Source organism: Triticum urartu, chromosome 3, assembly GCF_003073215.2.
Source record: "Triticum urartu cultivar G1812 chromosome 3, Tu2.1, whole genome shotgun sequence".
Lineage (NCBI taxonomy): Eukaryota > Viridiplantae > Streptophyta > Magnoliopsida > Poales > Poaceae > Triticum > Triticum urartu.
Window position 1 is genome coordinate 476,783,776 of NC_053024.1, and position 22,099 is coordinate 476,805,874.

Here is a 22,099-nt window from a genome sequence, read left to right on the forward strand (position 1 = left end):
TCCGCATTTCGAGATGTGGTTGCCATTAGCACGTCTTGTCGAAGCAGAGATTGTGTCCCCTTATTACGGGATTCTCATCAATACGGGCATGGGTAACCCAACCAAGCCATTTACACAGCCCTCGGGAGCAGGCGAATTTTGAGGTGAGTGGGGTGGCGTTCAATATTCATTGCCCTTATAAAGAGATAAGATTCCCCTTTCTTCTCCCACGCCTTCTCTCTTCTTCTGCCTTTCTACTCTTGAGCTCTAGCGCCCAAGTTCTCATATGTTTCCTACTCAAGAAAGCACTCCAACCATGTCTGGATTAGGAGCTGGTGGCAAGTGGATGGCTTCTTCTGTCAGGAAGAAAGACATCAAGGAGCTTCGATAGGCCGGATACCTAGCCAAGGAGATCATTCACCGCCTCCCGGCCGAAGGACAGATCATCCCTACCCCAGAGCCCCACGAGAGGGTTGTATTTCTCGCACACTTCGTCTGTGGGCTAGGATTCCCACTCCACCCATTTGTCCGCGGACTGATGTTTTACTATGGGCTAGATTTCCATGATCTAGCCCCCAATTTTGTCCATTTGTGAGGCCTTCCTCCGTATCCCACCTCACTTCGGCCTATGCCTGAAGACGTTCAATGTAAAGCCGAAGGTGGTGAGAGGCCAACAAGCAGAGTGCGGAGGTGCCATGGTGGGCAAGATGCCCAACGTGATATGGCCTGAAGGTTCCTTCATGGAGATGGTGAAGGGTTGGCAGTCGGGTGGTTCTACACCATCAAGCCACGCGACACCAACTGGGCGGCGGCCCCCGAATTCTGATCCGGAACTCAGCTGCGACTTACCTCCTAGCAAGAGAAGGGCCTCGCCTGGGGCTCTTTGAGCGAGCTGACTGGGCTACAGACGTGCGTTCTAAACATGCTAACCAAGAGGATCAAACTCGTCAACATGATACAGGTTATGCTCATTCGCCGGATCCTTCCATGCCAACACGGACTTGCTTTTTATGGGAGTTCAATCTGGCCAAGCATCAGACGCTACGAGAGCTCTTCGGCACAATGCACGAAGATATCTGGAAAGTGCTCTTCAAGGCTGGTGAGACACCACCGCCCACGACCGAAGATCGCGGGCTCAGCTTAAAGCGCCAGGCCAATTCGGTAAGTTCTTTCATGTATTCAAGGTATAGCCTTTACTGGCATATTTTGGGAAGGAGTCTAAATCTTCCTATCAATTCTCAGGCCTGGATCGACATAGCGGAGCGGATTAATTATCCCGCTCCACTTCCCGAAGACGAGGAAACCCCACTCCTAACGAAGATGCTATTCCCGATGCCTTATGATGTGCCGGAGAAGAAGGCCAAGAAGACGGCCAAAGGGAGCAGGAGTGGCCTTCGCCGAAAGGGTGCTTCGGACATGTCGTCTGAAGACGAGACTAACTCTTTGGTCGCTGAAGACGATGGCGAGGAGGAAGAAGAAAGTGGCTTCCCCCCGGAGGGGGTAAAGAAGAAAAGAGAGGCCTCCATGAATCTGGAGGCAAAAGCACCCAAGAGGGGGAAGGGCTCCCTTGCGGATAAATCCGCATGGGATGTCAAAAGCAGTCCAGAGCAAATGCCCCGGACCAAGCCTCGGGCTGCCTCGTAAGTGCCAAAACCCTATGCACCTCCCAATACCTAGCCTTTCCAATTTATAATATTAATATGTTTAAACTATGCCATTACAGTCCGGCTTGTGACGGCTCCCTGTGATCCTCGACAGAGGATTCGCTAGACTCGAAGGAGATGGCTAGCATGTCTCCGCCGCCCGCTCATTCTGCCTCACCCAAGGGTGATGACGAGGTAGCGTCCCAAAGGATCTTCCCAGACCAGGGGGAGATTCCAGAAATCGTTAAGGCGCCGCGGGATGACTCCTCGGCTGCCGGACACATGGGGGAAAATCCCCCATGGGGACCGGTAGTGGGGGCCAAGTTCCCTTCGACCCTCAGCCGGATACCATTCCGAAGACCTATACGGATCCGGAGTCCAGCGAATGGCGTTCCCCGAAAGGAGGAGGCGTATATGTTCCACCGATGACCTCTGTCCAACCAGAGACATAGGACAACCTGCTGGAGGTGCTGCGAGGCGCCGCCATTGTGGATGAGCACCGTGTCCTTATGGGTACGGTGATCGAAAAGGTTCAGTCCGCCAAAAGCAGACTGACCAAGGCCTGCACTAACTTTTTAATAGGCTTTGAGGTAACAATTATAGAAAAAAAATATCACAGGTGTCGCTGCTGGCTGCTGCCGCTCACACTGCGGAGGTCTCCAGACTGAAGCAGGACCTGGAGCAGACTAAGAAAGAGCTCGGCCTCATGAAGAAGCAGCTGGAGGACAGCAAAGGTATGCAGTAACCTGCATGTATGTTTAGGAAGGATGAATGGTTCATGCTGACTAGAGTGCCATGAACTTTATTAGGGGCCACGACTGAGGTGGCGGCCCTCAAGAAGGCATTAAAGAAAGCCGAGGACAAAGCGGCCAAGGAACACACCACGCGCGAGAAGCACGAGGCCCGGGTTGGCGAGGTTCAGCAAGAGCTCCAGGACACCATCAAGAAGTGTGATTCCTTGGAACGTGATTCCAAGATGCAAGCATCCGAACTTGCGAAGGCCCTCCAGAGCGCGCAGGAGGCTCGAGCCGAAACCCAGAGAGCCCTTCAGGAAATCCAGGCGGCCCGGAAGATCGCGGTGGGTAAGGCTTTTGTTATGCAAAGCAAGTCTGTTAAGGAGATGTTCCTATTACTTACCTGAATTTGGAGTTCCCCGGGGGCATTTACGGATTTGCCGCGTAGCATATCAGATGCTACCGAGTTCTATCAGGCCAAAGAAGGGAGTTCTACGGAGAAGATGTTCTGGTCTCAATATCTTGGACCAGAACATCCGTTATCCTTCAACGACCAGCTGAAACAGTTGGTCGAGCTGCACAAGGCGGCCGAGCTGGCCATGAAGGAGCTTATAGTCCGACTATGGCCTGCCGCGCCGATGCCCAACAGCTACTTCGGACTTGTGAAGCGGCTTGTTGATGTCTTCCCACGTCTTGAGGTGATAAAGCGGTCGGTCTGCATCGAAGGTGCACGGATGGCCTTTGCCCGCGTCAAGACGCATTGGGCGAAGATGGATGCCAAGAAGTTAATGACCGAGGGGCCACCTGAGGGCAAGGAGCACCACCGACCCGAGTTATATTTTGATGGTGTCCTGGAGGGATCCCGCATTGTTGCAGATCACTGTGCGAAAGACACTATATTTGAATGAATGTATGCGAGTTCCCTCTACCTTGTATGATAAAACAAAGTGTTTATGCAATATAATGCTTTGTTATGTTTTTAAATTTTTACTTCCTGTGCAGACGTGTTGTATGAAATCTAAGGGTTAACCAGTCGTCGGCTTTTGCCCCCACGTAGGTAGTACGGGGGTGTTTGGGATGGAATCTAAACAATCTTGATCCAATTAGATGGTCCTTAAAGGAGTTGTTTAGCACAACGAACCAGGAAACCAGACTATGCGGCTGTAACGCCCTCACTTAGCCATAGGAGTGCGATAATAAAAACATGGGCGCAGCCCCTAGTATCCGAACTAGGGTGCTATAAGCGTCTGATCAGGAAGTACCAATCCTTCGCGTGATGCAGAAGAAATCTCCAATGATTTGCAACCTCCGAACAGCTGACCGGCTCTCGCCGCATCATGACAGTCAGTTTTCGGCTTTCTCTACTGAGGTGCTCCTTTGGATAAACCAAGGCACAATCGCAGTAGTTCTCCTTTTACTACCTTAGCCGATGTAGCGGAACGTAAGGTAGCAAGCACAGGAGCCGGGCAACCCAACTATTGACCAAAGACATGATTCGGAGCCAATACATATAATGCTAAATTCGGGGTGCTGAACTATACTTATAAAAAGTGTTCGGACTTTTGTTGCCGTAATGTGGGGGTGCTATGAAGCCCCTGGCAAGCATCGAGCGTACCAAAGTGTACGGGTGCTACCTGATAGGATTACTCACAGGGGAGCTGAAAAGAAAAAAAGAAAGAAAACAGAAAAGGTACAAAAAGGTTGGAGTCCTATAGCTCCAGCCTCAAACTGTTCTCATTGTAATTTAATTAGTACATCAAGGCGCATTGATACAGGTAGTGCAATAAGCAGCAGGCTATTTGACATGCTGAAACCAAGGGAGAGCTGCATGTGGGTCTTGAAAAATAGGTAAAGTTATCGTTAATGGAATCACCTAAAAAGTCCCCCATATGTCTGTCTTTCTTGCCGTCTTGGTGAGTTTATCCTTCAAGAGGACCGATGACCAGGCCATCTGATGGTGCCTGTGAGATTGAGACCTGAAAAGGAAACAAGTAAAAATTAAAGTATGTGTGTATCCGACGTCAGTTGAGCCGTACTGCAAACCATAAGCTAGCTATGCCTCCGTCGATGCCCATGGGATTTTGAGCGCGTAGTTATGTACATGCGGCACGAATGCCACCACTTGATCGGAACTACGACGGAGGCCAAATTGCTAGTCGAGCTCCTGACGAGCCGAGCTCTCCTGCTGCAGAGTAGTTCGGAAGGTGAGCGTTGTGCGAAGGACAGGTTTTTTAATGAGTTTAGCACGTTGCCCAAAGGTGAGCGCTGGAAGATGTCTGTGGTGCTGAATTCAAAGATCGATAAACGATCAAGCTCGGCGTCCGCGGTCTCACGTGGCTCGGAACTTACGGCCGGAGACGAGTCCAGAGTTCCGCTGGCAGAGACGTTGTGAGAGGTTAAGTCTATATGTGGCTCCAACACCGTGGAATCTGTGTCCTTTGTGGTGGGGTTGATCCTCTCATCCTCGGGTGGCGCAGCTTGCTCCGGATCTAGGGCCAGAGCGGTTACAGGAGCGATCTCCTGGATGCAGCCTGATGACAGATTTCGGTCATGATCATCGGGGCGACCGGGAGTGGCTACCGCGGTCTCGAATCCGGCGAAGATCAAGTCTCCACGGGTGTCCGCAAAGTAGTTCAAGCTCCCAAATCTGACCTGGTGGCCAGGGGCGTAGCTTTCGATCTGCTCCAGATGGCCAAGCGAATTGGCCCACAGTGCGAAGCCGCCGAACACGAAGATCTATCGGGTGAGGAAAGTTTCTCCTTGGACAGCGTCATTATGGACGATTAAAGGGGTCATCAAACCTTTTAGCGACTACATAATGGAACTCTCAATGAAAGCACCAATGTCGGTGTCAAAACCGGCGGATCTCGGGTAGGGGGTCCCGAACTGTGCGTCTAAGGTTGATGGTAACAGGAGACAAGGGACACGATGTTTTACCCAGGTTCGAGCCCTCTCTATGGAGGTAATACCCTACGTCCTGCTTGATTGATATTGATGAATAGGAGTATTACAAGAGTTGATCTACCTCGAGATCATAATGGCTAAACCCTAGAGGCCTAGCTTGTATGGCTATGATAATGTGTCCTATCTGGACTAAGTCCACTGGTTTATATAGACACTGGGAGGATCTAGGATTTACACGAGGTCGGTTACAAAGAAGGGAATCTACATATCCGGTCGCCAAGCTTGCCTTCCACGCCAAGGAGAGTCACATCCGGACATGGGTGCAGTCTTCGATCTTCGTATCTTCACAGCCCATCAATCCGGCCCATGGCTAATAGGCCGGACGCCCTAGGAGCCCTTAGTCCAGGACTCCCTCACCTGGGCCTCCAGGCGCGCCCTGGTGGGTTGTGCTCCCCTTGGAGCAGCCCCCAGGTGCTTCTTCGGCCCATTGGTTGTCTTCTGGTCCAAAAAAATCCACAAAAAGTTTCGTTGCGATTGGACTCCGTTTGATATTGATTACCTACGATGTAAAAACATGCAAAAAAATAGCAAGTGGCACTTGGCACTATGTCTATAGGTTAGTACCAAAAATGATATAAAATGACTATAAAATGATTATAAAACATCCAAGGTTGATAATATAACAGCATGGAACAATCAAAAATTATAGATACATTGGAGACGTATCAGCATCCCCAAGCTTAATTCCTGCTCATCCTCGAGTAGATAAATGATAAAAACAGAATTTTTGATGTCGAATGCTGCCTAACATGTCATATCATAATATTTTCTTTATAGCATGGACATTTAGACTTTTATATTGTTCAAAGCAATAGTCTAGTTTTGACATGATAACTTAAATACTCAAGCATATCAACAAGCAACCATGTCTTTCAAAATATCAATACTAAAATAAGCTATCCCTAGCCCATCATGCTCAATCATTGATCCATTCATGAACACACTCGCATATTAACTACACCCAATGCTCAAGTACGATCATAGTGCTCCCTAGTTGGTGCTTTTATAAGAGAAGACGGAGACTCAAATTCAAAATAAAAATTGCATCAAGTAAAAGAAAGGCCCTTCGCAGAGGGAACTAGGGATTTGTAGAGGTGCCAGAGCTCAAAGCAAAAATTGAGAGATAAAAACATTTTGAGAGGCATACTTTTCCCACCAATGAAAACGACTTAGAGTTCCCAACACTTTCCATACTAGATATATCATAGGCGGTTCCCAAACAGAAATTAAAGTTTATTCCTTTTTCCACCATACTTTCACTTTCCATGGCTAACCGTATCTTTATTATTTGACAACATAAAGTAAATTCATTTTTCATTTCGGTACTGGGCATCCCTAATACCTTTGCCTTACTCTCGTGCAATGACAAGTGAATAAACACTCATCGTGAGAATAACACATCTAGCATGGAAAATATTAGCCACCCCTCACCGCCTCGTGAGTGGTATGAGTACACAAAAGAGAAATTTATTTTGAATATTAGAGATGGCACATACAAATTTTCTTAGAATGGCAAAAGAATACCGCATATAGGTAGATATAGTGGACTCATATGGCAAAACTGGTTTAAAGGATTTTGGAAGCACAAATAGTGATCATACTTAGTGCAAAATGAAGGCTAGCAAAATATTGAGAAGCGACCAACCAAGAAACGAATAATCTCATAAGCGAGCATTAAGCATAAGTAACACCGAATAATGCACCACAAGTAGGATGTAATTTCATTGCATGACTATTGACTTTCGTGATTGCATAGGGAATCACAAACCTTAACACCAATATTCTTACTAAAGCATAATTACTCATCAAGATGACTCACATATCACATCATCATATCTCAAAACTATTACTAAGAATCAAGTTTACTTTGTCCAATGATCTTCATGAAAGTTTTTATTATATCCTTCTTGGATGTCTATCACTTTGGAACTAATTTTCATGTATTGCCTTTAATAAGCTCAAACAAATATAAGTGAAGATCATGAGCATAATATTTCTTTCTCTCAAATTAATTTAAGTGAAGCAAGAGAGAATTTCTTGAAAATTTTACTAACTCTCAAATAAATCTAAGTGAAGCAGGAGAGCATTTCTTCAAAAATACTAAAGCACACCGTGCTCAAAAACATATAAGTGAAGCACTAGAGCAAATCCATAGCTCATAAAAATTTAAGTGAAGCATAGAGAGCAATTCTAGCAAGTTATGGCATAATTTTGGCTCTCTCAAATAGGTGTTACCAGCAAGGAATCAAGACTAAAAACACAAAACAAATCAAGCAAAGACTCATATCATACAAGACGCTCCAAGCAAAACACATAGTATGTGACGAATAAAAATATAGCTTCGAGTAAACTACCGATGGTCGTTAGAAGAAAGAGGGGATGCCACTCGGGGCATCCCCAAGCTTAGTTGCTTGCTTCTCTTTGGATAATAGCAGGGGATGCCGGGGCATCACCAAGCTTAGGCTGTTCTTACTCCTTATTCCTTCATCAATCGTAAGATAACCCAAAATTTAAAACTTCAATCACACAAAACTCAACAAAGCCTTTGTGAGATTCGTTAGTATAAGAAAGCAAATCACTACTATAAGTGTTGTAGCAAACCAATTCATATTTTATTCTTGCATTATATCTACTGTATTCCAACTTTTCCATGGCAAAAAATCATCAAAGAAAACCATAGAATCATCAAAGCAAGCACACAACGCAAAGAGAACAGAATCTGTTAAAAACAGAATAGTCTGTAGCAATCTGGGTATTTCGAATACTTTTGTAACTCCTTTTGATGCAACTTAAAGCTACGTCGGTATTTCCCCAAAGAGGAAGGGATGATGCAGCACAGCGACGGTAGGTATTTCCCTCAATGATGAAACCAAGGTTATAGAACAGTAGGAGAACCATGCAACAATAAGTAAATGGCACCTGCACACAAATAACAAATACTTGCAACCTGACGTATTAAAGGGGTTGTCAATCCCTTTCGGGTAAAGGCGCCAGAAATTGGCAAAACGGACGTGAATAAATTGTAGTAGATTGATAGATCGAACGCCAGATAAAATAAATAAGAATAAATTGCAGCAAGGTATTTTTGTATTTTTAACTTAATAGCTCTGAAAATAAAAGGCAAATAAAATAGATCCCGAAGGCAAATAATATGAGAAAGAGACCCGGGGGTCGTAGGTTTCACTAGTGGCTTCTCTCAAGAAAAATAGCAAATGGTGGATGAACAAATTACTGTTGGGCAATTGATAGAACTTCAAATAATCATGACGATATCCACGCAATGATCATTATATAGGCATCACGTCCAAGATTAGTAGACCAACTCCTGCCTACATCTACTACTATTACTCCACACATCAACCGCTATCCAGCATGCATCTAGTGTATTAAGTTCAAGGAGAAACGGAGTAATGCAATAAGAACGATGACATGATGTAGACAAGATCTATTTATGTAGAAATAGACCCCATCGTTTTATCCTTACTAGCAACGATACATATGTGTCGGTTCCCCTTCTGTCATTGGGATCAAGCACCATAAGATCGAACCCACTACATAGCACCTCTTCCCATTACAAGATAAATAGATCAAGTTGGCCAAATAAACCCAAATATCAAAGAAGAAATACGAGGCTATAAGCAATCATGCATATAAGAGATCAAAGAAACTCAAATAACTTTCATGGATAAAAAAGAGATAGATCTGATCATAAACTCAAAGTTCATCGCATCCCAACAAACACAAGCAAAAGGATTACATCATATGGATCTCCAAGAGACCATTGTATTGAGAGTCAAACGATAGAGAGGAAGCCATCTAGCTACTAACTACGGACCCAAAGGTCTACAAAGAACTACTCACGCATCATCGGAGAGGCACCAATGGAAGTGGTGAACCCCTCCGTGATGGTGTCTAGATTAGATCTGGTAGTTCTGGACTCCGCGGCGACTGGAATTAATTTTCATTGACTCCCCTAGGGTTTTTGTAATATTGGGGTATTTATAGAGTAAAGAGGCAGTCCGGTGGGCACCTGAGGTGGGCACAACCCACCAGGGCACGCTTGGGCCTCCAGGCACGCCCTGGTGAGTTGTGCTCCCCTCGGAGCAGGCCCCAGGTGCTTCTTCGGCCCATTGGTTGTCTTCTGGTCCAAAAAATCCACAAAAAGTTTTGCTGCGTTTGGACTCCGTTTGATATTGATTACCCGCGATGTAAAAAACATGCAAAAAATAGCAACTGGCACTTGGCACTATGTCAATAGGCCAGTACCAAAAAATGATATAAAATAACTATAAAATGATTATAAAACATCCAAGATTGATAATATAACAGCATGGAACAATAAAAAATTATAGATACATTGGAGATGTACCAAAGAGTTGTCACCTTCAAGTAGAGATCATGCGGATCCTCATCTTCTAGCATCACGAATTCATTGGCCTCATCAAGGACCACTGCAAAGTTCGACCATTGGATGCTTGAGCTCCCCTTTTACAAAGATATGATGTGTTCCCAACAATCCTTTGCACGAGTGAAGGGACGCAAGTGAGATAGATCTCCAGGAGGAACCGCATCTTGAAGGATTAATAAGGTGGAGTGATTGTATTGATTGTCCACTTCTTCTCTTGGGGTGAGGTTGTTTGGATCATGCGGATAGAAGCCTTGCTCAATGGTTCTCCAAAGGTTTGTTGAGTTGTGATTCAAATGAGACTTGATGCGAAAAACCCAATTAGCAAAATCACCCTTAACAGGCTTAGGGGGAGGACCAAGATGGTGAATGCGCAGTGTAGGGACCGGTCCTCCATAGACCGGGGGAGGGGGAACTGAGGCAAAGGTTCCCGTCCCATTCTTTTCATGAGGGGAAGAAGTTTGAGTACCTTTAGCCGTTTCCTTGCCGAAACTGGCCTCTGACTCCGATGCGGTGGGATTAACCATAAGCAACGGATCGGGGTAGCTTTCAACCCCTCAAGCAACTCTTTAAACAAGTATTTGACCTCAGTCATCATCGACGTCTCAAGTGAAGACATGGCTTGATTTAAGTCGTCCCGAGTGATCGAGTTCAACTCAACGGCCTCGACACTTCATCCCCAATTACCACCGCCATCAACCATACTCTTCGGGTGACGAAACCCTTAATAAAGAGACGAGGCTCTGATACAAATTGAAAGGGTCAATATGGTTCACTAAAGGGGGTGAATAGGAAACTAACCAATTTTTAACTTTTCTTAACAAATTAGGGTTAACAACAAATAGGTTGGCTAGATATGCGACTAGGTGAGCAACCTATATGATGCTAACAATAACGACAACAAGAGCAAGCAAGATATACAACACAAGTAAAGCTTGCACAAAGTAAAGGTAAGAAATAACCACAAGTGGAGCCGGTGGAGACAAGGATGTGTTACCTAAGTTCCTTCCCTTTGAGGGGAAGTATGTCTCCGTTGGAGCGGTGTGGAGGCACAATGCTCCCCAAGAAGCCACTAGGGCCACAGTATTCTCCTCACGCCCTCACACAATGCGAGATGTCGTGATTCCACTAGTGGTGCCCTTGAAGGCGGTGACCGAACCTTTACAAACAAGGTTGGGGAAATCTCCACAACTTAATTGGAGGCTCCCAACAACACCATGAAGCTTCACCATAATGGAATGTAGCTCCAAGGTGACCTCAACCGTCTAGGGTGCTCAAACACCCAAGAGTAACAAGATCTGCAAGGGATTAGTGGGGGGAATCAAATTTCTCTTGGTCAAAGTGTAGATCGGGGCCTTCTCAAGCAATCCCTAGAAAATCGACAAGTTTTTTTGGCTAGAGAGAGAGAGAGAGATCGAGCAAAAATGAGCTTTGGAGCAACAATGGAGTTTGGGGGAGGAAGAGGTGAATCTTCTTGAGGAAGAAGACGCCCTTTTATAGTGGGGGACAAATCCGACCGTTATGCACTACACAACCCACAACCAAGCGGTACTACCGCTCCAGGAGCGGTACTACCGCTTCCTACAGGAAGCATAGGACAGTGAAGGAAACATGGGAGAATAGAGGAACGAGCGGTAGTAGCAGCGGTGGTAGGGGCGGTACTACCGCCTATAGGCGGTGTCGGAGTAAACGACCACGGGTAGCCTAGCCGGCTCCCCCTGGCCCTTCTGAAAAAATTACGAGCCGATCCGGCCCTCAAGAATCCAAGACGTGGGGCCGCCTTCCCCTTGCCGGCTGTCTCCCAGGCCGACTATCGGAAGGCGGCCCGGCTTTAGCCCTCATGAAGAAAGCCGTGGGAGGGCCGGCTCCAAGAAGCCGGCCGCGAGAAGCCGACTCCCACAAAGCGGTCAAGATCGTACCCTCGAAGTCTGCATCCACATAACGGCGATGTGGCGGGGCGTGGCTATAGTAAAGCCTGTCACCCCCGAATCCCGGAGCACGCCTGGCACAGTGCACCGTACGGGGTGGCCATGACCCGTCCGGCGTGGCACTGTTGCCATGTTGACCCTGATGCCACCCACGACGGGCTGTCAGCGCGGCCCACGGGCGGTGGGCCCCTTCAGGCAGAGAGACACCCGAAGGCGGCCAAGCCTCCCCTAGTTGGCCCAAGACAGGGCCCGCTCCCCACAGCCGGCTTGCTTCCTCCCTCGAAGGAGACGCCCCATTAAGGAGACAAGACGAGGTGAGGCTACAGCGATCGCCCGCCGGGCGGCGGCACTGTAGCCATGCTTACCTCGGCGAAGCCCTCGTCACAGGTTTGAGGCAACAGTACCAGCCACCGAACAAGGCCCTGACAGTGGGGCCTGCCCTGTCGACCAAGGAGCGGCAGCCGGCGGGCCCCAGCAGCCGGCGCAGAAGCCGGCGAGCGTAGACACAGATGGCGAGGGCCCACGCCCAGCCGGATTACCATTGTACCCCCGGGGGTGGGCCTATATAAACCCCCCGGGGCACCCATGCAAAGGGGGATCTGAGCTAGTTTTAGACACCACATAGAGAGAGAGGAGAGCTAGCCGTGCCCTTCTTCTTCTTCTCGCCAAACAGCTCAAGGAGCATCTTGTAGCCACTCGTTCATCTAGTGATCATGCGGAGACCCCGCAGAGCAGCAGTAGGGGTGTTATCTCCACGGAGAGCCCTGAAGCTGGGTAAGATTCGCCGGCATGCATGTCTTCGCCTCATCCCGCTCCAGGCACTAGCGAACGTCTTACTGCTCCCCCACCAATGATAAGCCACCCGTTGGCATATGTCGGCACCTACCACCCGACTTGGGCCCACCGTGGGGCCAGGTGCACCGTCGTCCGGAGACCTGTTCTGGACGGGAACCCTCTTCCTCCCAGCGAGCGTAGCCAGCCCGGCACCGAATGGCGCTTGCCACGACGCGCTGCAAGGCGTCACAACGTCTGCGCCAGCGAGCGGCCTCGCCGATCTCCCTTGACGAAGACCCTCATCTCCGACGGAGCCCGCCTCTGACGCGGGCACCGACCACCTCGTCAACCTCCTCGGCCAGCTCCACGTCTCCGGCGAGCCTGCTGTGGACTTGGAGTCTGTTGGCTCCACCGATCCGATGCCTGTCGACTCCGACACGGCCTCGCTCGACGCTTTCCCCACCAACGTTGCGATCTACAATGACCCGCTTCCCCGGGCCGATGGCTGCGACGGTGCCACCACCGAGGTGATGGTCATCGGCCACGGCGGCGCTTCTGGCGAGAACGCTCTCGACGCCCCGCATGCGGCGGTCCACGACTTGTCCATCCCCCTCCCGGCCGATGCCGACACCGAAGCACTGGAGGCTCGCCGCCTCGCCCTCCTCGCGGAGGGCTGGAAGTTGGCTTCCATGAGACGCCTCACTGAGGCCCACCAGCGCGAAGCCGACCGTGCCGCCTTTGGCACGCCGCCCCCAGGCGGGCCAAGCCGAGCCAGCGTTGTCAGACAGCGCGGCGCTGCCCTCGCCGACACACTAGGAGTCGACCGCCCAGTCTACGCCACTCCACTCGAGAACCTGCGCGCTGCCCAAGCGGCCATAGACGAGCTAGACGGACTGGGGGCCGAAGAACTCCCCCACATGACCAGACGCATCCAGCAACTAATCGATGCAGCCGCACAGCGGCACGAAGCTGACGCCCACGCGGAAAGCCCTCCCCCGCGCCGAGAGCACGGCGCGACGTCCCGGACGCCGACTGCGGGTAAAACCCGCGCGCGACACGAGAAAGAGCCGGCTGCCAGCCGAAGCCGAACCCGGATCTCCATCGAGCGAGACGCAGAAGGCCGTCCCCGGGCCGTGGAGCGGCGGGGCAACCCGCCTCCGCCTCCACCTCGTGGGGAGAGATATCCCACCCCACCGCCTGTCACGCATCCGACTCTCTGCGGCTGACTAGGTCGTCGCGAAGGAGTCGGCGAGAACGACGCCCGCCATCGGATCGACCGCCTAGCACGATCCCTGGCGCTAGAAGAAGAAGATGATGTCGGCCCGCCTTGCTTCGGCCCCCGCATCCGCGACGAGCCTTTCCCCAAAGGGTTCTCGCTCCCAAGAGACACGCCCAAGTACCGCCTTGCTTCAGCCCCCGCATCCGCGACGAGCCTTTCCCCAAAGGGTTCTCGCTCCCAAGAGACACGCCCAAGTACAACGGCTCCGTGAAGCCAGAAGATTGGTTGATCGACTACTCCATAGCGGTTCGCATAGCAAACGGCAACAGGCGCGTTGCCGTGAAGTACGTGTCCCTCATGCTGCAAGGCACGGCGTGGACCTGGCTCAACAGCCTCATGCCATACAGCATCAACAGCTGGCTAGACTTCACAGAAGCCTTCGTCCGCAACTTCACCAGCACCTACAAGCGGGCTCCCAAGCCCAGACAGCTCTCCTTGTGCGTACAAGGCCCCGCCAAATCCACTCGCGACTACCTCACGCGTTGGGCCGAGCTCCGCAACTCTTGCGAAGGGGTGCACGAGGTGCAAGCCATAGAATACTTCACTGCCGGGTGCCGAGAAGGCACCCTCCTCAAGCACAAGCTCCTCTGTGACGAGCCGACTACCCTCGACGAGCTTCTGGTCATAGCGGACAAGTACGCCACCGCCGACTCCTCAATGAAGACTGAACTCCGGGTAGACGCGTCCGGGAAGGTACTCAACCCGGCGCCCAAGACGCCGGCTGGGGACTCCGGCCGACACCCGTACCAGAACGACCACAAGCACAAGGGCCCCGTGCCGCTCTCCACCAGTCGGCAGGTGGCCACAATCGAAGACGAGCAGCCCGAAGGGCGGCCCGCACCCAAGAAGCAGAGGGGCGGCAGGCCGGCTTGGCAGCCGGACTTCTCCTACGAGCAAACTCTCGACGCCCCATGCAAGTTCCATAGCGGCGCGAAGCCGTCCAACCACACAACCCGGAAGTGCCACTGGCTCACCCGAATCTCCAAAGGCGAAGGGCTCGCGCCGCCTCCGCCTGTTGGTCCGCCGCCTCCGGCTCCGCAGCTGCCGACCGCTCGGCCAGCAGTCGGAGCTATGCACGACGAGTTCCCCGACGAGCATGCCGCCTATGTCGTCTTTACAAGCCAACCCGAAGGCCGGCGCAGCAGACGCCGAGAGCACCAGGAAGTCAACATGGTCGCTACCAACCCCGCCGAGCACATGCACTGGTCAGAAAAGCCTATTAGCTGGAGCCGGGCCGACCACCCAGAGGTGATGCCATCTCCCGGCTCTTATGCGTTGGTTTTGGATGCCACCCTTGCAATGGACAGACGCGCCACCCGTTTCTCCCGCGTGCTGATAGACGGCGGGAGCAGCATCAACATCCTGTACCGTGACACCCTGGAGAAGCTGAACGTCAAGACAAAGCAACTCATGCCTACTCGGACTGTGTTCCATGGCATTGTACCTGGCCTGTCCTGCGCCCCCATTGGCAAGATCAAGATTGATGTTCTCTTTGGGGACAAGGATCATTTCCGCCGGGAAGTGATCTGGTTTGAAGTGGTGGACCTGGAGAGCCCCTACCATGCATTGCTTGGCCATCCTGCCTTGGCCAGGTTCATGGCTGTTCCCCACTATGCTTACCTCAAGATGAAGATGCCGAGCGCCAAGGGCATCATCACCATAGCCGGCAATTACAAGAAATCTTCCGAGTGCGCAGCAGCCAGCAGCCGGCTGGCCGAGTCCCTTGTGATTGCCGAAGAAAAGAAGATGTTGGACCGAGTCGTGGCCATGGCCGGCAAACAGCCGGCCCTGTCCCCCGATCCCAAGGAGTGTGATGCCCAAGGATCTTTCCAGCCGGCCAAGGAGACGAAGAAGATACCTCTTGACCCCGAGCACCCAGAAAGGTTTGCCGTCATTGGGGTAAACCTAAACAGCAAATAGGAAGGCGAGCTCGCCGATTTCCTCCGTGAGAATCGGGACATCTTTGCATGGTCCCCTAAGTACATGTCGGGTGTTCCGAAGGAATTCGCCGAGCACAAGCTACACGTCCGAGAAGGCGCAAAACCAGTCAAACAACCCCTCCGCTGACTGTCGGAGGAGAAAAGAAGGATTGTAGGAGAAGAGATAGCCCGGCTTCTGGCAGCCGGCTTCATTATGGAGGTTTTCTTTCTAGAGTGGCTTGCCAACCCGGTCCTTGTGCTAAACAAGAACAACAAGTGGCGCATGTGCATAGACTACACGAGCCTCAACAAGGCCTGCCCCAAAGATCCCTTTGCCCTGCCAAGGATTGATCAAGTGATAGACTCCACGGCCGGATGCGAGCTGTTGAGTTTCTTGGATGCTGACTTAGGATACCACCAGATAAAGCTAGATCCGGCTGACCGCCTGAAGACCGCCTTCATCATGCCATTCGGAGCTTTCTGCTACCTGACTATGACATTCGGCTTAAGAAATGCCGGTGCCACTTTTCAGCGTTGCATGCAGAAGTGCCTCCTCAAGCAGCTCGGCAGAAATGCCCACGTCTACGTAGACGACATTGTGGTGAAGACGGAGAAGCGCGACACCTTGCTGGAAGACCTCAAGGAAACATTTGAGAACATGCGCCGGTTCCAGATCAAGCTCAACCCCGAGAAATGCGTGTTCGGAGTGCCAGTCGGCCAGCTCCTAGGCTTCCTGGTCTCCGAACGCAGCATCGAATGCAACCCAGTAAAGATCAAGGCCATTGAGAGAATGGCGATTCCCACCAAACTTCGAGACGTCCAGAAGTTCACCGGGTGCTTGGCCTCCCTGAACCGCTTCATCAGCCGGCTCGGAGAGAAAGCTCTCCCCCTCTACCGCCTCATGAAGAAGACCACTCACTTCGAGTGGAACGACCAAGCCGACCAAGCTTTTCACGAGCTGAAGAAGATGTTGGCCACGCCGCCTGTCCTGGCGGCGCCGACTAAGAAAGAGCCCATGCTCCTCTACATTGCTGCAACCAGCCGGGTGGTCAGCACCGTCATTGTAGTGCAGCGCCCAGAAGAGGGCCGAGCCCAGCCGGTCTAGAGGCCGGTGTACTATTTGAGTGAGGTGCTGTCTACCTCGAAGCAGAACTACCCGCACTACCAGAAGATGTGCTATGGCGTGTACTTCGCCGCCAAGAAGCTGAAGCCCTACTTCCAAGAGCACCCCATCACGGTCGTATGCACCGTCCCGCTTGCCGAGATCATAGGCAGCCGGGATGCATCCGGCCGGGTGGCGAAATGGGCCATCGAGCTGGCCCCCTACACGATCTTCTACCAGCCTCGCACCGCCATCAAGTCCTAAGCATTGGCCGACTTCCTCGTCGACTGGGCCAAGACCTAGTACATGCCGCCAGCTCCCGACTCCACTCATTGGCGCATGCACTTCGACGGGTCCAAGATGCGCACCGGCTTGGGAGCCGGTGTCATCCTCACCTCTCCCAAAGGCGACAAGCTCAGATACACGCTGCAAATTCACTTTGCCGCTTCCAACAACGTGGCCGAGTACAAGGCGCTCATACACGGGCTCCGGCTTGCCAAAGAGCTCGGCATACGCCGGATCCTATGTTACGACGACTCGGACTTGGTAGTCCAGAAATCATCTGGCGACTGGGACGCCAAGGACGCAAATATGGCAAGCTACCACTTCCTCGTTCAGCAGATCAGCGGGTACTTTGAAGGATGCGAGTTCCTCCACATACCGCGAGCCGACAACGAGCCAGCTGATACCCTGGCTCGAATAGGCTCCACTCGGCAGGCAATACCAACCGGTGTCTCTCTGCAACGCCTCCTCAAGCCGTTTATCAAGCCGTCTCCAGAGTCCAATTCCATCTTCGTGCCGCCTGACCCCGACGCAGCCGAGTCCGGCTCGAAGAACCAAGCAGGTGACCCGGGGACTTCGATAGTCGGCCCGGGGACATCAGTAGGCGGCTCGGGGACTTCCGTAGTTACGCCCGACCCGGGGACTGCCACACCCGGCTCGGGGACAGCGGTAGTCGGCCCGGGGACTGCACCAACACAACAGGCGGCGGCCGACTCCAGCATTTCACCACCCAGCCCGCCCGCCCTGGTCGCAGTAGCCGTGTTGGCAATAGAAGAAGTCGCAGCTCCATCATGGGCCCAGTCCATCCTCAACTTCCTAATAAACCAAGATCTGCCGGCTGACGAAACAGAGGCAAGACAAGTCCAATGCCGAGCCGGAGCATACACAATCGTCAACAGAGAGCTCGTCAGGCGCAGTGTCACTGGAGTCTTCCAGCGATGCGTCGAGCAAGAGAAGGGCATTGCAATCCTCAGAGACATCCACCAAGGAGAATGCGGCCACCATGCGGCCTCAAGATCACTCGTCGCCAAAGCTTTCCGCCATGGGTTCTTTTGGCCGACTGCTTTGGATGATGCCAAGGAGTTAGTTAAACATTGCAAAGGGTGCCAAGTCTTCAGCTCCAAGCAACACATGCCGGCTTCGGCACTCAAGACCATTCCCCTCACTTGGCCCTTTGCCGTTTGGGGACTGGACATGGTGGGACCATTCAAGACGGCGCGCGGCGGCATGACACATCTGCTTGTCGCCGTGGACAAATTCACCAAATGGATTGAGGCAAAGCCGATCAAGAAGCTGAATGGGCCGACTGCCGTGACATTCATCGCAGATATAACAACTCGGTATGGCATGCCACACAGCATCATCACCGACAATGGCACGAATTTCGCCAAGGGAGCATTGACACGTTTCTGCGCGACGCAGGGCATCCAGTTGGACTTAGCGTCCGTTGCCCACCCGCAGTCAAACGGCCAAGTCGAGCGAGCCAACGGCCTCATCCTTTCCGGCATCAAGCCCCGACTAGTCGTACCACTGGAACGTTCGGCCGGCTGTTGGCTCGATGAGCTGCCGGCCGTCCTCTGGAGTCTGCCCACTACCCCAAACAAGTCAACTGGCTTCACTCCTTTCTTCCCCGTGTATGGTGCCGAGGCGGTCATCCCAACTGACATCGAGTTCGACTTGCCTCGGGTAACCATGTACACGGAAGCGGAGGCCAAGGAAGCACGAGAAGACGGTGTCGACCTGCTGGAAGAAGGCCGGCTGTTAGCCCTTAGCCGGTCCGCCATCTACCAGCAGGGCTTGCGCCGTTACCACAGCCGGAAGGTCAAGCCAAGATCTTTCCAAGAGGGAGACCTCGTGCTCCGGCTGATCCAGCGAACAGCCGGTCAGCACAAGCTCTCGGCCCCTTGGGAAGGCCCCTTTGTCATCAGTAGAGCGCTGGGAAATGACTCCTACTACCTGATCAATGCACAGAAGCCGAAGGTACGAAAGAGAGACGACTCCGGCAAGGAGTCGGAACGACCATGGAACGCCAACCTCCTCCGAAGATTTTACAGTTGAAATGCAGTATGTATCACGCTAACTTTTGTACTAAGTACAAGACAATAGGCCCCCCGAGGAGAGCTCGGGGACTACCATCTTTTATCTATGAATGAAGAGTATCATTCTTATGATCATGTCATTACATTCACTTTTTTCGTCCGGCACCAGGTTCGACTAGTCGGCCCGGGGACTGGCCGCCTTGAGTTATATTAGAAGTCCTACCCGCGGTTAGACAAGTAGTGTGCCCGCACCCAAGCCTTCTCTTGCCAAAAGTCGCAGTTCGAAGAGCCGGCTGTCCGGCTGGCAAGAGTTAAAGGCAGGAAAGGACGCCCACACGAAAAACGGCTAGGGACTAACGGACTAATATAACAAAAGCCAGTTTTTCTCCCACCACCGACCGACTACCAGAGTAGCCGGCCGGCCGGCTTCCATTCACCTCGCTTCAATCTAAGAAAGCTCGAGTACTTGCCTTCCCCCAAAAAAAATATAGCCAAGTTCTTCCCTAGCCACAGGCTGCAGAGCAGCTGTCGGTTGGGAAGGCAGCAGCCAGGAGAAGGCGGCAAAGGAAACAGCCTAAGGATAAAAAGCATACGCGAATGGAAGCCAAACACACACATGATCATATTTACACAAAAGACCTTCGAAAGGTCAGCATTCAACATAGTTTGAATACACCCCCAGTGGGTGGAACTGCGCAAGTTTAATAAAAATTGTTCAAAGAGTAACAAGCAGGAAAAGCAAGGACGGCAGATTAAGCCAAGGGAACGACTGGCGAGTCGGGCAGGTCGGTAGAGACGGCAGTGCTGGCTGGACGAGTGGCCGGCTGGTGAGCCTCAGCATGATCACCACCTCCCGCAGAGGGCGCGCTAGCACGCGCCTCGTTGCTGGAGGCACGGTCAAGCTGAGGCTGGCTGGCCGCTTCACCGGCCGGCTCGACGTCTTCGCCTTCCTCTCCTTCGTCGTCTTCACCTTCATCGCTGGAAGCGATCTCCTCCGCCGAGTCCTCACCCTCTGCCAGGTCCAGCCCGAACCATTCCTCCAGCTGGGCAACGCCGTCGTCATTTATCTCAGGAGCAAAGGCGCTGATGTCAGTGCACTCGGCGATCGTCGAGGCACGCTGAGCGATAGCTGGCCGCACCTCCTCCATCTCCTCGTCGGCTTCCAGCCGCCAGGTGCGCAGCTGGTCCAGGTTCAGCCCGGGATACCAGGCTCGGACGAACTCCAGCGCCCGCCCAGCTCCAAGCCGGGCTGCCGATGCCTTCCAGGCCTCGAAGCGGCCAACCGCAACCTCCAGCCAGTCGGCAGTCCGACTCGGGGTGCGGGGAATCGCTTCGCCTGGCCAGAGGGCGGCCAACACCTGCGCCCCGGCGCGCTGGAGGCGGCGGAGCATGCGGTGAGTCGGCTGCAGCCGGGCTTGGACCGCCAAGAGTTGCTCCTCAAGCGTCCGGCTCGCATCCGGCGCGATTTCAGCCCCCGCCTGCCGGCGCGCCTCGCGGTGGGCCTCGATCGTCTGGGTGGCAATGACGGAGTAGCCGGGGAAGTAGTCTGCACAAAGAATAAAAAGCAGCACAAGTCAGAACACAAATCAGGGGCAAGGGGCAAGCAAGGAGTGAGGAAGGCGGCTTACCATCGATCAGATCCTCAACCCGGCCGTAGCCCTCGCTCAGCGCTTGTTTTGCCTCAGCCCAGCCCGCCGCTTCGGTCTCGAACTCAGCTTTGAGGGCGTCCTCGCTATCCTGCGCCTTCTTCAGGGCCGCCTTGTGGCTCTTCTCCTGGTCGGCCAACTTCTTGGCCAGGCGGTCACGCTCCAGGACTAAGACGTTGCACTCGGCTTCCTTGGCGTGAAGGGCGGTCTGGGCCCCGCTGAGCTGCTCCCTCAAGTTGGCATTGGCTCCTGCAAGCATGAAGACAAAGGAAAAAATCAATAAGGAAGAAGTTGTCAAGGAAGATCCGACCCGACTGCTCAGCAGTCGGCCCGAATCTCGGGGACTACACCCAGTGGGTGCGCTGACGCGCCCCCACAGGAGATGAACGAGACAAAGCACGCACTCCGGCTGTTGGTCAGGTCCTCAGTTTTCTGGCCCAGCTCCTGAGCCTGGGAGTTGAAGGCAGCAGCGCGGAGGTTATGGTATTCCTGGAAGATCAGACAGGATGCAAGAATAAGATAGCTGTCAGGACCTAGTAAGTTCCAAGCCGCCTGCTCAGCAGCCGACTCGGAACTCGGGGACTACACCCAGTGGGTGCGCTGACGCGCCCCCGGAAGAAATCAAAAAAGCAAAACAACCAAGGCCAGAAGGCTCACCCGGATGACAGCCCGCGTCGTGAGGAACTCTTGGGTATATCGCTGCAGCGAAGCAGCCTGGGCTTGAAGCCGGTTCCGGACCCCCTGGGCCGCCATGTTCAGCTCGGTCGTCCCCCTGCTGGGCGTCCACTCGGACGTACTGGAGCTAGCCGCCTCCAGGGCCTCCGCCGTCCGGCTGGCGCCCGCAGCTCTGTGCGGCTCCGATGCGGAGGTAGCTCCCCCTGCGCGCTGGTGAAATGTCGGCTGCACCTCGAGGCCGGCCCCTGCCTCCGGCTCGCCCCCGGCCGGCTGCTCTAGCGCCGCGGCTGGTTGGCCGCTTTGGCCCGCTCCAGTCGGCGCCGTCTACGATGCCTCCTCCACGAAGACCACGTGGTCCTCCCTCCTCTCCATCATCGGTGGGTCTCGGTCGACCTCCTCCGACGGGGGCACGTGGATGTCGGGTGCCACGGCGCGGAGGGGAACTACGAGCTGCGGAGGCTGGTTGCGCGAGGCCTCCGCCTCCTTCTCCGCGGTCGCCGCCTCCGCCCGGGCCTTGGCCGCCGCGTCGGCCTGCTCCTTCGCCGCCTGGGCGGTCCTTCGCTCCGCCGCTTCCCGCTCCTCCCGCGCCTCCCGTGTGTTCCGCTCCGTGGCCTCCATGAGGTCGGCGCGGGGATCCACGCGGTGGGAGCCTGAGGACCCTCCAGTCGGCTCGACTACGGAGCCGCCAGGACCTCGCTCGAGGGAAAGCGGTGCCCTGCCCGGCAAGCAA

At 53.1% G+C, this 22,099-nt stretch overlaps 1 protein-coding gene across 1 annotated transcript; it reads right to left on the reverse strand.

Moving 5' to 3' along the window:
- Positions 1-4,275: 4,275 nt before the first annotated feature.
- Positions 4,276-20,963, reverse strand: LOC125546881. The gene is made up of 3 exons (XM_048710982.1): positions 20,677-20,963; positions 20,527-20,594; positions 4,276-4,332 (listed from the first exon to the last, which is right to left on the reverse strand). The coding sequence occupies exons 1-3, from the start codon at positions 20,951-20,953 to the stop codon at positions 4,276-4,278; spliced, it is 402 nt and encodes a 133-aa protein (XP_048566939.1). The 5' UTR covers positions 20,954-20,963.
- Between the last annotated feature and the right edge of the window lie 1,136 nt (positions 20,964-22,099).

Excerpts from the sequence above, each read along its gene's own strand:
- LOC125546881 (XM_048710982.1), bottom strand. The coding sequence starts at position 20,953 with ATGCTTGCAGGAGCCAATGCCAACTTGAGGGAGCAGCTCAGCGGGGCC. Across the intron at positions 20,595-20,676 it reads GGTTGAGGATCTGATCGATG|ACTACTTCCCCGGCTACTCC; the intron begins GTAAGCCGCCTT and ends TTCTTTGTGCAG. Across the intron at positions 4,333-20,526 it reads ACCGCGAGGCGCGCCGGCAG|GTCTCAATCTCACAGGCACC; the intron begins GCGGGGGCTGAA and ends TTTCCTTTTCAG.